Here is a 14,436-nt window from a genome sequence, read left to right on the forward strand (position 1 = left end):
TTTCTTACAAGTGGCAGTCTTATGCAGTTTAAGTGGAATAGGTAGAACAAAAAGGACATGTGACCAAAACGGATCCATAAGGGTATTGCCCATCCATAAGCCCACGTGAGGGTGGGCTATGCAAAGCTCCATCACACCGTAACCATTTATAATAACATGCTCAGCTCTTTCCTTTCAACCCTGAGTGTGACGTGACTGAGAGAATTACGAAAGAGTGTCTATGTCATGGGCCTTACATTATGGTGTTTTGTTTCTGCCCTGATGGCCATTGAAAGTATGTTGTGTTTGTAATCTATTGTGTTATGTTTATCTTACTGTGTGATTATGGCATTGCCACTTTTCATGTTTTTTTTTCAATTCACAGGATGTAGAAGTCAGACACTGGCTGAATCTGAGCCAGTGGTCATCAGTCCTGGAAGGTCTCACAAACTGACCTGCACAGTCTCTGGGTTCACATTCAGTAACTACTACATGGCTTGGGTCAGACAGGCTCCTGGGAAAGGGCTGGAATGGGTGGCAACTGATACTACTGGTACTCCATATTATTCAAGTTCTGTTCAAGGAAGATTCACCGTTTCCAGAGACGACGGCAGGAAGCATCTCTATCTGCAGATGAACAATCTGAAGCCTGAAGACACAGCTGTGTATTACTGTGCCCGAGAGTCACAGTGACAAAAGAAGTAGTTTTACTGTACAAAAACAGACACCTGTTATAACAAGTGGAGATGTTACCAAGATTTTACCAGAATATTTCCTACATGCAAATACTGTCAGCATGAGACAAACCATTATATTTCTTTACATAATGATTATTTATTCAGAGTACAATTATTTATTCATGATAAATATTACAAATTACAGAGGTATAATCACCAATGTCCTAAAACATGAAAAGCATCCTCAGATGCACTTTCAGACTAAAGTGTCCTCAAGAGGGCGGTCTATGCAAAGTTACAGTGTCATGCCCATAATATCTAACCACACATGTTCTAAATCTCATTATGAACACCAGGTGTTGAGAGACTCACCAGCACTCTCCAGCAATTACACACCACGATGGCAGAAATTACTCGTTTCCATCTTCTTCTTGTGTTGGTGTGCATGCAGGGTAATAACTGTTTTATTTGCAGGCATTTTCAGTATATGTTGCAAGGTATTTGTTCAGCTACATTGTCTCTTCTGCCTATTTTGTTTCTACAGTAGGCCTACTACAGGTGTTAGCATCAGTGTTAGTATAGTAGTAGTTGTATTGTTGATTGTGTTGTTTTATGTACAATCTATTATTTTTTTTCTTAAATATTCTGTGTGAAGTAATAATTTGAATGTTTGTTGCCATCTCTCAGGAATTGCATGTGAAGAGAGACTGGATCAGTCTCCTGCTCAGGTGAAGAGACCAGGAGAGATGGTTAAGATCTACTGCAAAATATCTGGATTCACAATGACAAGCTACCTCATCCACTGGATCAGACAGAAAGCAGGAGGATCCCTGGAGTGGATTGGACTAATGGATGCTGGAAACAACGATGCTACTTATGCAGTCTCTGAAAGGCCAGTTCACCCTGACTGAGGACGTCTCCACCAGGACACAGTACTTAGAGGCCAAGAGTCTGAGAGCAGAGGACACTGCTGTTTACTACTGCGCTCGACAGGCAGTGACTTGCTGTGGCAAAGCAGCTGTACCAAAACAATGTACATGTGGAGTCATTTAGAAAATATCCAGCAAAATCTATATACATAGAGTTTAGACGCATGATGTAAGATTCCACTTCCTCTCTCATATACATCCATGTGTGTGTGTGTGTGTCCTTTCCACAGGCTTCTTTCAGGGTAATTTATACCTTTGTTTTTTTAAAGCTCTTAAGCTGCCTACTTTGCCCCACTGGACTCGTTGAGTGATGGTAGATCACCTCTTTAGACCACAACACTCCTCCAAGTTTACTGCAATGCACTGTTGAGGAAGCCTGACTCCTCGGTGACACTTGTTCAGCTCACAAGGTTACCTATAGCCTCGATTCTCTGAAGGAAAACACGAGCCGTTAACCCTTTTGTGCCTCAACTACTCCTGAATCTGGTCATCTGGTCGCATCCGAAAGTTAAAAGAGAACAAATATTTCATTGACACTGCCTTATTAAGTTTTTATTGCAATAAGGGTAATGATGCAATGTAAGGAATACCCCAAGAGCAGTATACATTCATGAGTTTTACAAGAAAGAAAAGATAATATAAATAAGGTTATATACATAACAATATGTTTTGAGTTCTGACAGCTACATTTTCAGGGGATACAGGTGTAAATAAACAACATTATTGTGAGTGTATACATATAGTCCATTCATGTTACACTTCATGACAAACAGTGCAAATGCTTCTGCCCTTATAAAAGTTTAAAGAGGCAAATGACCATTTGCATCATCAAGCAAGGTCACTCCCTATGGTAAAACCTATGGCTTATAAGTTGCTTAGATGTGTACTTCTGAATTACTATACTAATTCATCTCCTTGATATCTTCAGTCATATTATTGTGGAGAGTATATCTTAAGTAATGATGCTTTTAGGATATAGCATCACTCTGACTTTCTTTACATGTGAGAGAATATTTTGTCTGCTTAAATCTGATAATGTCAAAGGGTTTATAACACATATTATAAATGTTGTTATTCTTTTTTCCTTCAAGATGTTTATGGTCAGTCACTGACTTCCTCGGCCATTATCTCTTACTTATTATACGGCTCTTCACAATGCTAGTAGAACGCTCCAACGCTCGATTTCCCAACGTTCTACGGTAAAATCAATTAATGTAATTACCGCTGCAACATATAATTACCGCTGTCAATGGCAACGGGTTTTGTGCTTCTGATACGTCTTTCATATCACTACGCAAAGACTGGAACTTCATTCAAACGTGAAAGCAGACGGTTGATCAGCTGTGTTCTAAAGAATGTTTGATTCAAGTTCAGCAGCGTGTGTTGTTGCGAACTATTTGTTTCTCAGCAAATGCCACGATGAACAGTAACAAATAGGCTAGGCTATGTAGGCTAAAGTCATTTCACTAGTTCACATTCCTGAATTTGCATAAAGACATAAAAGCATAATACATAAAAGCATAATAGAAAAACATGTTTGGCGAGGTCTCTGGCCATGGTCCTGAAGGGCTTTGCGGAATCGTGCCGGAGTCGACTGCGCAGGCAGGAGTCGGGCAGGATTCTGCCATACACCCCAAAAATTGCGTTTGAAGATGAAGGACTCTATGGCCAGAACCACGCTGAGCAAATTCAATGGGAGTGCGCAAGGTGCTCTTTCCTCAGATCAGAGATTTGATCTGATATGAGTGATAGGTGTCGGAGGACCACAGGCAGAGAGTTTTGAGGGCTTGATCGGACAGACCGTTATTTGCCACAGTGGTGGCTGCACCAATCCTAAAAGAATGAGTTGAGTAACGGTCTGCTGGGATTCCGACTTGCGTTAGTTAGCTGCCTTTGAAACAGAAGCAAGTGACGGAGCGTCCATCGTCTGTAGCAAAGGGGGGGATCTAACGGGGATGCGATAGAGGAACGACTTGAATTAAGACAGCCAGGGGCGGGGCGCCTGTCGTCTATGGCAGAAGGAGATGTAATGATGATGCAAATGCCAATCTATGAGTTCACATTCAAAACAGCAAACTTGTTTGGCAAGATCCCTAACTAGGGTGAAGGAGTGCTTTAGCAGGTTGGTCAGACCACCAGCCGCGGTGGTGGCTGTACCAATCCTAAAATAATGGGAAGCTTGAGGGCTAACTTAACATGCATTGCACTTGCACACATAACATGTACTTAACATGACATGCAGGGTAATGAGGTTGCAGTTGCAGAACTCGGGGTCAGTGCAGGGGAGTACGGCTTGCAGTTGCAGAGCTCGGGGTCAGTGCAGGGGAGTACGGCTTGCAGTTGCAGAGCTCGGGGTCGGTGCAGGGGAGTACGGCTTGCAGTTGCAGAGCTCGGGGTCGGTGCAGGGGAGTACAGCTTGCAATAGCAGAGCTCGGGATCATTGCAGTGGGAATAGAAGACTGATGTAGTTGCTGATGCTCATGGCATGTGATTCGAAGATTTGTGAGTGATTTTAACATTACAAATTACGATCTACAATTCTGCTGTTTGGCAAGATCCCTAGCCAGGGTCATGGAGTGCTTTACATGGATCTTGCAGGAGTGTACTGCGCTGGCAGGAATCAAGCAGGATCCATGTGATCACCCCAAAAAATGCAACCCGGTTGAAAAGACCCTGGCTAGGACCATGTAGGCTATAGATAAGGTGACATGAAAGGTATCTAAGGCCCCTGGAGTATTTGAGCAATTGCTTGGGTAGACCATACCTGTCAACACTCCCGTTTTTCCCGGGTTCTCCTGTATTTCAAGGTCATCTACCGGCACCCTCCCGTTTTGTTATTTCTCCCGGAAAACTCCCGTAATTTGCATGGCCATCAAACTTCATTTTAAAATCATTGATCCATTCATTTTTTCTATTAGTCTGACATCTCCCAGGTTGCCAGATTGTGTATGAAATACACCCTACACATACACGATCACTTAGTTTCAATTAACCGTTTTGTCTTAGGCTAAAACCTGGCAACCCAAAACCCAAATAAGGAAGCGGGTGCCGACTGCGCAGCCTGAGTCTCGTCGTAAGCAAGCGGGCTAATTGAATGGCCTACTCCAGAGCTAGCTGTTGTGAAATTGTTGGAAATTTAATTGATTAACACATCACATAAACTGTTATTGAGTGTTGTTGATACACTGAACTTGTGTCCTCGGAACAAGACAGCAAGCAGCTTTGGAGTTTTGGAAGTAGGCTGCAGGCAGGCAGCTGGAGGATATATAACTGGCATGCGTAAGGTAATGGTAAGGTAAAAGCAACGACCGAAATGCAGTGTTGAAACACGTGTATGAAACATATTACATATGCAAACACAGATCCGGTATAAACACTGACCTCCCCCCCCCCGAAAAAAAAATCTCCTGTTTTTGGAAAGCTAAATGTTGACAGGTATGGGGTAGACCCTTATTTGCCTGAATGAAACCTAAACGGTCTGTGCCAATACCAATATGCGTTGGTAGATATCCGAGTTGCCCTTAAACCAATGAGGGTTACATGTGCAAAAAAATGTCAAATATATGCTATAAGGGGAACTTAGACATTACATAGCATGTACACATGGTCTGAATATAAGGATAGTTACTGAAAGGTGATAAATTACAGGTTACAGGTTTCTATTTTGCTGTATTAAGTTTGTAGAGAACACTGAGCTACCTAGCATTATAGTAGCCGATCTAGAGAATAAATATGAACCTGTAGCAAACACTTTAATAGAGGCAGTTTGCATTCAAGAGCATGAGAAGAAATTTAGAGAATGAGAGCAAGCGGCTAAGCTGGAGTAGGTTAGGCATTGACATGTAGATTAGTACAAGTAAAGAGCCTGAAGAGCCATTTGAAGCCAAAACTGATTAATGGATGTTAAGAAACCCATGCTTGGCAGAGTCTATGGCTCAGCCAAATTGCTCTGGGGGGATCGTGCAGGAGTCACTCTGCAGGCAGGAGTCAGCAGGATCCGTGTATACAGCCCAAAGATGAGGGCAACTAAGGCACCTTAAAAATGAAGCAAAAGGGTTTGTAAAGAGCAAAACATGAAGAGCAGAAAGAGAAACTAAAGTTTCAATAGCGTCCATGGATTGACCTGGGTGTGATCTGGAAAACATTCTTAGAAGGATGCGGTGACCAGAGTTTCCCACAGAATTGAATTCCAATTGTGGTGGTTGGTTTGCAGAATTAACTTGAATGGAACAGTTTTTTACAAATTAGCACAGCGTGGTCATGATGCTAACCAGATTTAAGCACAATTTAGTACAACCTGGAAAATCATTGTGTGGTGAGCAATGTTGATATTGTGGTAGACCGCTACAAATAAGTCAATGTATGGGAAACACTGGGTGACCCCATGGGAGGTGGCATCAATCCAGGGAAAGAGGGGTGAGTGAGAACCAGGGACGCGGTCCCTGGCTGGGGAAGAGACACGGGCACGAACGCGGTTCGCGCCGGTGGGAGATGATGGGGAAAGGGGAAAGGTAGCGACGCGGTCGCTACAGGGGAGGGGGAGGAGGTTGCACAGCAGCCTGGGTCTGCAAAGAGAAAAGAGACCGCAGTAGTGGAAGGCAAGGTAGAGGGCTGCACGCGGGCACCAATAACTTGCTGGGTTGACAGAGCATGTTGCGCGGACAACCCGGACGCCGGAGGAACGGAGCTCCGCACTGCAGCGCAGGTGCTCTGTTGATTGGCTATAGCAGGAGGGAAAGAGAAAAGGATTGAGTATCTGCTCAACACTCTGACTGAGGAGAAGTTTCAGGAGAAAATCGGGAAAGTGTTGGCCTTGATTTGAAATTGTTTGAGAATGTAGGTTTAATTTTAGCCAACACCTATCAAGCAATTCAAAATGAGTGAATTACATTTAGCCAAAGTACAATGGAGACGATAGTAGTCTAGTAGTTGTAGGCTGTTGCTTACAACATGCTTTGATGATACAGGCCTAACACCCCAGGATAGAGCATATAAGAGCATATAATTACATAGAGTTGTGATAATTGAGTTTGAGTAATCCAGGGACAGCAATAGCGCCAATTTAGCAATATGAGGTGCTATGGAAACCAGGAAGTAATTAAAATACTGTAGCTGTAGCAAGAGAAGTGGTGAGCAGCACATTATTAGAGAGGATTCCAAGGAACAGCAGAGCTACACGCTGGTGTAGGTGCTTACATGGTCAGCTAGGAGTGTAACAGAGCAAAGCTACGGGAAGGCTTTAATATGCTGGCACTCTCAACACAGCATCATGAACACCGCAGCACAATAGCGTTCAATACTCATGCATATTAAACTTAAAACTTCTTATCACGAATCAAACACCGAGATAAGACTCTTTAAACAGGCAACGTGGTAGCGGTCAGCAACATGTGGCTGCGTTAGCTGTAGAACGCAGCTGGGTTGGTTAGCTGTTTGTTATGTAGGTCTACTTGTTAACTTTATTGAGCTAGAAACTCAGTCACAGCAATTGAGACTTTAAAGTTATTATTGAAATCATGTAGCAGGAAATAGCCTACAAGCTAAGCTAGAACCCACTGCATAGCCCACGGTGACACACACACTGACTATAGCAGGAGTAGGCTAGTCAGTAGCCTACTAAAATCAAAAACAGTAGGCTAGGTAATTTTAGCTGTATAATTTAGGGTGACCAGACGGACCCGGTTTCCGGGGACAGTCCCCGATTTCGGTGACCTGTCCCAGGCTGGAACTGTCCCCGGAAAAGTCCCCGGTTTTCACTGTGACTGACAGACCCGAAATTGGAATAAAAGAAAGAAAGAAAACAGTGATCAAACGTACAGTTGCGCACCCTTCACGCACAGGCTCTAGCCAGTCAAAGCAAGTGCTCAGCTCAGACCTCCAAGATATTCTAGAATGCCCATATTTCTGGTAGGCTATTTCAATTGGTGAAATAGCAGCGCGGTAGAAACCACTTGTGCTGGGGACTTATTCAACTATTCATCACGAATGTGCCAGCTGCTCAAAAAGCTGCTTAAAACTGCGGAGTACTCGTCACACAGATAGCATACATATCATACGCAGATATCACGTGAACGACCGGAATCTAAGCTTTCCAATGATATTAGCGTCAAGTTGCTGTGATAAATGGTTCGCGAGAAAATTAACAATGAACTTATGCAACAACTCTAGCATCGGCAGGCCTACAACAAGCGGTTCCTGAGTAGTCCAGTTTTGAAATTGCAACACATTTCTACAACTCCAACTTTGGGCCAAAATTATAATGTAGGCCTATTACGATTTCATGAGACGTGAGTTATTTTTTCTTGATAAGGCTGACAACACATAGGCCCTATTAGGCTACATAAGACAAATATTATCACATCATACATTCTCAGATGGGTAGAGCACAGACTGTCCTGAAAAAAGATGATATGCATTACAAGACCAAGATAACTAGCTAGATTAACTATCTGAACAACACGGTCACTAGGATATAATTTCATGGAGTGCTGAAATGTAGCCAATACTATTTTGGACCATTTTTGAACTGTGAAACTGTGAAGAAAGTATGATTTGTGGATGGGCAATATCATAATTTATTGCAATATTATAACTATTCCACCTGTGTGTGCATGGTTAAAATTCTGAAGTGGAAGTTTAGGCTATAGCACAAATATTATAATGAAGTCTAACCTCTGAATTTCTTTTCAAAGTGCACCAGATTGATGCATTTAAACGTTAAAATATACCAAATTTTCTTACGGGGGAGCATGCCCCTGAACCCCCCTAGGGGTGCCTGTGGACTAGTGCAGCTCTAGTCTAGTGATGCCCCTGGGACAGTGTCCCCATTTTAAGTTTGCAAAGATTAAAACATTACATGTTTTACGCTTCTCAACTGAAAATGTCCCCGGATTTTGTCTCAGAAATCTGGTCACCTTAATATAATTGCCCTTCACAAATGGCAGTAGTTTGTAGCCTAGTAGGTCACCAATTTCATGTGTAGGCTAACCTTTAGCCATCTGTAATGAGGGAGAGCTAGTTGCCTGCTAAAACAAACGAAATGGCAAGGATGTAACGTGTTAGAAGTTACAAGCGGGGACCCACGCAAATAACAGAATACAGGCACACTGGCTACTGAAACAAATCTGAATGACAAACAACTAAGAATAGACAACACGTTGGTTAACAAAATTCCAAGCAACTTCACCAAAGAACCATATTAATATAACATGGCTGCTTGCAATGCTCAAGTGTGAGTCACGGGATATTTAGCCTAACGTTACTACAGAGAATGTCTAACAGAGAATCTAATAGGAAGAGAATTGGCACTGTCTGGTTACTTCCGGTTTCTGGACTGGTTGCAGTTCCTCCTCAGATTCTACTCGAGGACGCTCGCAGGCAAGTGCAGAATGCATGGAGGTCTATGGAGCTTTACCCCTCAATATCCACTTTTCTCTGGATATAATTTTTTGAGTAGTAATTTGAATGTTGCATTCGCTAGGAGAGGCAAAGAAAATACACACTGTTGATTGTTATATTTTTTGAAGTCACGTAAGTCTTAAAAGCCTTTCAAATATGTCAATGACGTCATTCATTAGCACAATGCTAGCGTGATATGGGCAACAACAACCCAACCTGTAAGAAATGAAAAGGACATAAGTACTCGTTCATTCAACTTCAGATCTAAAATCTATATTGAACTTGCATAAACTACGATTCTTCCGCGACAAGCAGGTGAAAGAGATACATTTAGCCGTCTAGCTCCATAGACCCCTATTCAACCTGCACTCGCCCGCGATCACCCCCCTGTGGAATTCTAATGGAACTGCAACCAATGTGACAATGAGGCTTAATAGGAAGGGCCAAGGCTCTCCGTAGACGGGCTCTGGTGATAAGGGGAGAACTGCCACTCTCGGAAAACTTCCGGTTTCTGAACTGGTTGCAGTTCCTTCTGTGGTTCCACATGAGGGCGCTCGTCCACGAGTGCAGAATGCATGGAGGTCTATGGAGCTGTACCCCTCAAAATCCACTTTTCTCGGGTTATAATTTTTTTTCAAGTAATTTAAATATTGTATTCGAAAGGGGAGGCAAAGAAATTCATTAGCACAATGCTATCGTGTTATGGGCAACAACGACCCAACCTGTAAGAAATCAAAAGGACATAAGTACTCGTTCATTCAACTTTTGACCTATAACCCATGTTGAAGTTATACAAACTACAATCAAATCTGAGATTTGTCAACGACAATCAGGTGAAAGAGACAAATTTAGCCGTCTAGCTCCATTGACTGCCATTCATTCTGCACTCATGGCGATCGCCCCCAGTGGAACTCTGGTGGAACTGCAACCAAAATTTGTTACAATGGGACTTAATACGGAGTGGCCAGGCTCTCCGTAGATGGGCTCTGGTTACACTGACCTCAGTTCACCATATGCCTCCAGACAAGCAGTAGTGGCTACTCCGTGTGCCTGTAACCATTAACACACCCAATGCGACCGAAAAGTTGTTAGCTAAACACAGACAAATAGCAAAACAAGTGCCTTCATCTAGTAGGCTATACATGTTTGTTACATGCATCTCGACATTCAGCAGGAACAAGTGGGCTTTACAAACAGCTCTAATACAAAGCAACAAGAAAAGAACTACCCGACAAACACGGGACGTCCCCCGGAACTTATGCCGACATTCACGACGTCCCCGATTGGTCCCGAACGTCATGTTCTCTAGCGGACGTTCCGGTGACCTTATTGACGTCTGGAGCAAGTTATCGTTTGGTTATTGCGTGCAGGACTTTCTGGGGACGTCACCGTCAGGACCCTCGAATGACATTTGCATTTGGTCATTTCAAATACCTCCTAAGGACCCGACAATAACGTTATACCGGGGACATGGGGGGGACGTTTGTTTATTCACACATGGCAGCGGAGTTGAGAGTGCTCTGGCTACCGCCTGCAGGACGGAGACATCACATCCATGCACGACTTCACGTTACACGTCTGGGGATGACTATCCCCAGTATCTATCTATCTAGTCTCTAGCAGTAGCTGCATTAGCCTACCGTAGTCTAAGCCAACATATCATACAGTTTATGAAGTTGTGCGTCTATGAGCAAAGTAGAACCATATGTCTACTTTGCTCATAGACGCACAACTTCATAAACTGGGGAAAGGGTTGTTAACGTTAAACTCAAAATGTATGTGCTACTGTACATAATTCAGCATGTCTGCATATGCAACTGACATATGATAACTCATTACGTGATGCATGTAACATGCTCTAAATAGTGCATGCATGCGCATGTGCATGCATGCGTACATACTATATGTCTACTGTGTGTGTGTATGTGTCATACGTATGATTACCGTGTGTATCTGTTTATGCACATTAAGATCAACATACAAAAAATGGTGGTCCTCCTAAACCCTACAGTTCTCGAGATATTCACAGAAAACTGTGTCTGCCCTACCCTGTCCAGTCCAGCGGGGGGGACTACAGATCAAAACGAAAAACAATGGTTCCATGCTATCCTTGTGGGGCTACATGCCCACTGTGACTGTTGGACCAGCCGCCGCACAGAATGCTCGTTTAGCCTACTCTCCGCACACACACACATAGTTAACTCATTGAGTTATGCGTTGAGTGCCAAAAACGTAATATTACCTTTTTTTTTTTTAATTACGAAACTAGACACTCTAACACACCTTATATGTGATTTTGGGAACTCCGTGATTAATGGAAATGAAATATATGACGATCGAAAACTCATGAAAACGCACAATCTGGACATTTTATCATAACTCGGTTGCCGCTTTGGGTCGAATCAGTGACGCATGTGTGACCGACTGTACATATAGGGTCTTGGCTCTACATAAGTGCACGACTACGCCACTTGGGGCCTTTCACACCAAGATATGTTGTAAACCCAAGGATACTTGATGAGACACACAGATAAGATAAGTAAAGACAGAGACGTGATTCCAGTACAAAAATAACAAAAAAAGATTTATTAAAATGGAATTCACTTAAAAGGCCATTTATGAGGTTAAGCACTAGAGCGCGCACCCACTGGGGTGAACGGCAAGGGGAAGTGGTAATGGCTGCCACCAGGGATATTACTCTTTGGGACAGTAGCAGGGGAGAGATAGCTAGTCAGCTGATGGGGAGCGGTTACCTGTCCTGGGACGAGACCACGAGACGAGAAGAACACTTGTGCTCTTGACTCTGGTGCCTATTCACACAGACACACATGCACACACACACGCATAGGCACAACTACTGCAACAATGTGATCACAGCAAATGGTGAGGTGCACGTTACCACTACAAAATACTATGAGCAGTGCGCGAAGAGGAGGACTCAGATCCGGCGACCTGCCCCGTGAGCAGCTTCACTATTACTCTGGAGAAGAGAGAAAGGGGAGGGGATGGTTAGCACTCAGTGACTAGAAAAACAGTAGAGCAAAGCTGAATAGGAAGGATTTTACTTGTAGCAAACTACTGGGGCAGCCAGTACCACTGTCAAGTTGTGCCTAGTGTTAGGGTTTTCTGTGCAAAATCCTCAACTTGAAAAATGGAAGGACATCTATGGATTCCACTCAATGACTTGAGAAATAAACTGTGCTTTGTTTCCTCTTTTTGTTTCTTTTATTTTCTTTGAATTTAGAGGCAGGCATATGCAGTTACTTCACATTCAGCAGTTATGAACAGTCATTTTTCACCAGGTGAAAAACCTTTAACAGCATGTAAGATGAGGCTATACACCCAACAGTAGACATTTAAATAAGTGCAATATCCCACTAGACATGCAGAAAATTACATCTCTTTCAGCAGCATTTGATGTCTAAATGTAATGAATACTACTTCATATTTCCCACGTGTAACATACGGAAATCACTCAATAGAGAAAATAGATTCAAATGGCAGTTTAAACACGACAGTAAGTAGCATGGGTAACCAGACATTTAGACAGGCGAAGAATGTTCAAATATAAAACTAAATTTAATAGAAAAATATATCTACGAGTAGAAAAATATCTGAGTAGAAAAAATATATCTAAGTAGAAAAATACACATTACGAGTAAAAACACACATGTAGCCCATATTAAATTACGTAGAACCCAACAAACATCCCACAACTGTAGCTTAAAATTTCACAGGCCCATTTGCGCACACTATACAATACAGTACAATACAATACAGTTTTAGCAACGTTGCTTAAATCGCTAGGCATATGCAATAACATTTCGGGCAGCAGGTGGAACCGCACCTCCACGGACGTTCGTGTTCCAAGCCAGTTAAGGCATGCATTTGGTTCGAGCACCAACGTTGTTAAAAAGTGGTATAAATCCCTTACCGTCAGTCTCTCCAGCTTTTAAACGTCCCAGATTGCACAGAACTTTGTGAACATACGCAGGTAACTCTTCAGCATTTGTTAGCGTCTGCTCTAGCGTTTACTGTCGTGCCTCCATTACTCACTCCCGCTTTGCACTTAATTAGCCACCTGTCTTGGAGATGCGTCGCCCCTGAAGGCGATGGAAAGAGGCTTGATTGACTTCAGCTGATTCCTCTGCTAACCCGTCAGAAAGTGAAATCGCCACCACTGTTTTTTTTTTTGGCAACTTTCTCCCATTAATCTCAAACTGTATCCTAAAATCCAGTTTGACGTAACAACCACACATGCCCTAATGCCGTGAAGGAGAGAGGCAACAGGAGGCTAAAAGGTAACGGCCAAGTCAAATAATACCAAATGAAACCAACTAAACAGAAAAGAAAACAAACAAAACGGCAAAAGCTACTGTACATTAATTTTACAGTAGGCAAAACAGCAGTGGCAACTGGTTCTCAGTGCATCCTAAAAGCAAACACAACATGGCAAGGGGACCCCTGGCACTCGTCACCACAAGCCGGCGTGAGAACACTCTGTTGGCTAGGTTCCTTAGTAAACCGTGCAGGCAGAGCCCGTCTACGGAGAGCCTCCCCACTCTCTATTAATCCCATACAAACCGAATTTGGCTGCAGTTCACCAGAGTTCACCTAGATGGCGATCGCGGGCGAGTCCAAAATACATGGGGTCCTATGGAGCTACATGGCTACATTTATTGTTTTCACCTATTTAACAACTGAAACCCTCAGATTTTATTTTATTTTTCGCAAAATGGATATGGATTATCAATCAAAAGTGAAATAATCCGGGAGTCATGTCCTTTAGTTTTCTTACAGGTTGTGTCGTTGTTGCCCATAACAGGCTAGCATTGATGCTATGCTATGCTATGATCATGCTAATGAAGGACGTCATTGACACGTTTGAAAGGCTTTTTAGAACAATTAAGTGACTTTAAAAAATATAATACTCAACCAAGTGTATTGTCTTTGTCTCCCTTTTCGAATACAATATTCAAATTACTTAAAAAAAAATTATATCTCGAGAAAAGTGGATTTTGAGGGGTACAGCTCCATAGACCTCCATTCATTCTGGACTCGCCCGCAAGCAGCCCTAAGATGCAGTACCACACCGGAAGAGTTCCGAGAGTGAAGGTTCTCCCCTTATTAGACATTCTCTGGTGCAGGGCTTCGTTGAAACGTCCTTCACCCGAGACCTTCAGTAGTAGGGCTACCCACCAACTACTCAGAAGCGTCTAGCGACAGTAGGACACCTTTCACAGACGAACACCCAGAGAACCAAGGATAGCCGAATCGGCAGAGTTTACAGAAACCAGGGATCTTAGTTGGCCTACCGGTGAGCCTGTTATTTTATAGGAAGTGGTGTTGCCGCTAAGGGAACCTAGCCACTTAGAAGCTAACTGGAAGGCGTGACAAAGGGGAAAGGAGCTACGGTAAAAGCAGGAGGACAAACTTAATACAGCAGTGGCTCT

General features: G+C 43.0%; 1 protein-coding gene across 1 annotated transcript in view; it reads left to right on the plus strand.

Moving 5' to 3' along the window:
• Positions 1-246: 246 nt before the first annotated feature.
• ighd (immunoglobulin heavy constant delta) overlaps positions 247-14,436 on the plus strand; it is a 74,683-nt gene continuing 60,493 nt past the window's right edge. Inside the window, exons 1-3 of the mRNA XM_048244984.1 lie at positions 247-274; positions 365-662; positions 10,354-10,367. Coding sequence (XP_048100941.1) covers positions 262-274; positions 365-662; positions 10,354-10,367 — 325 coding nt within the window. The 5' untranslated portion in view covers positions 247-261. The remainder of the gene's footprint in view (positions 275-364; positions 663-10,353; positions 10,368-14,436) is intronic.

This window comes from Alosa alosa, chromosome 6 (assembly GCF_017589495.1).
Source record: "Alosa alosa isolate M-15738 ecotype Scorff River chromosome 6, AALO_Geno_1.1, whole genome shotgun sequence".
NCBI lineage: Eukaryota > Metazoa > Chordata > Actinopteri > Clupeiformes > Clupeidae > Alosa > Alosa alosa.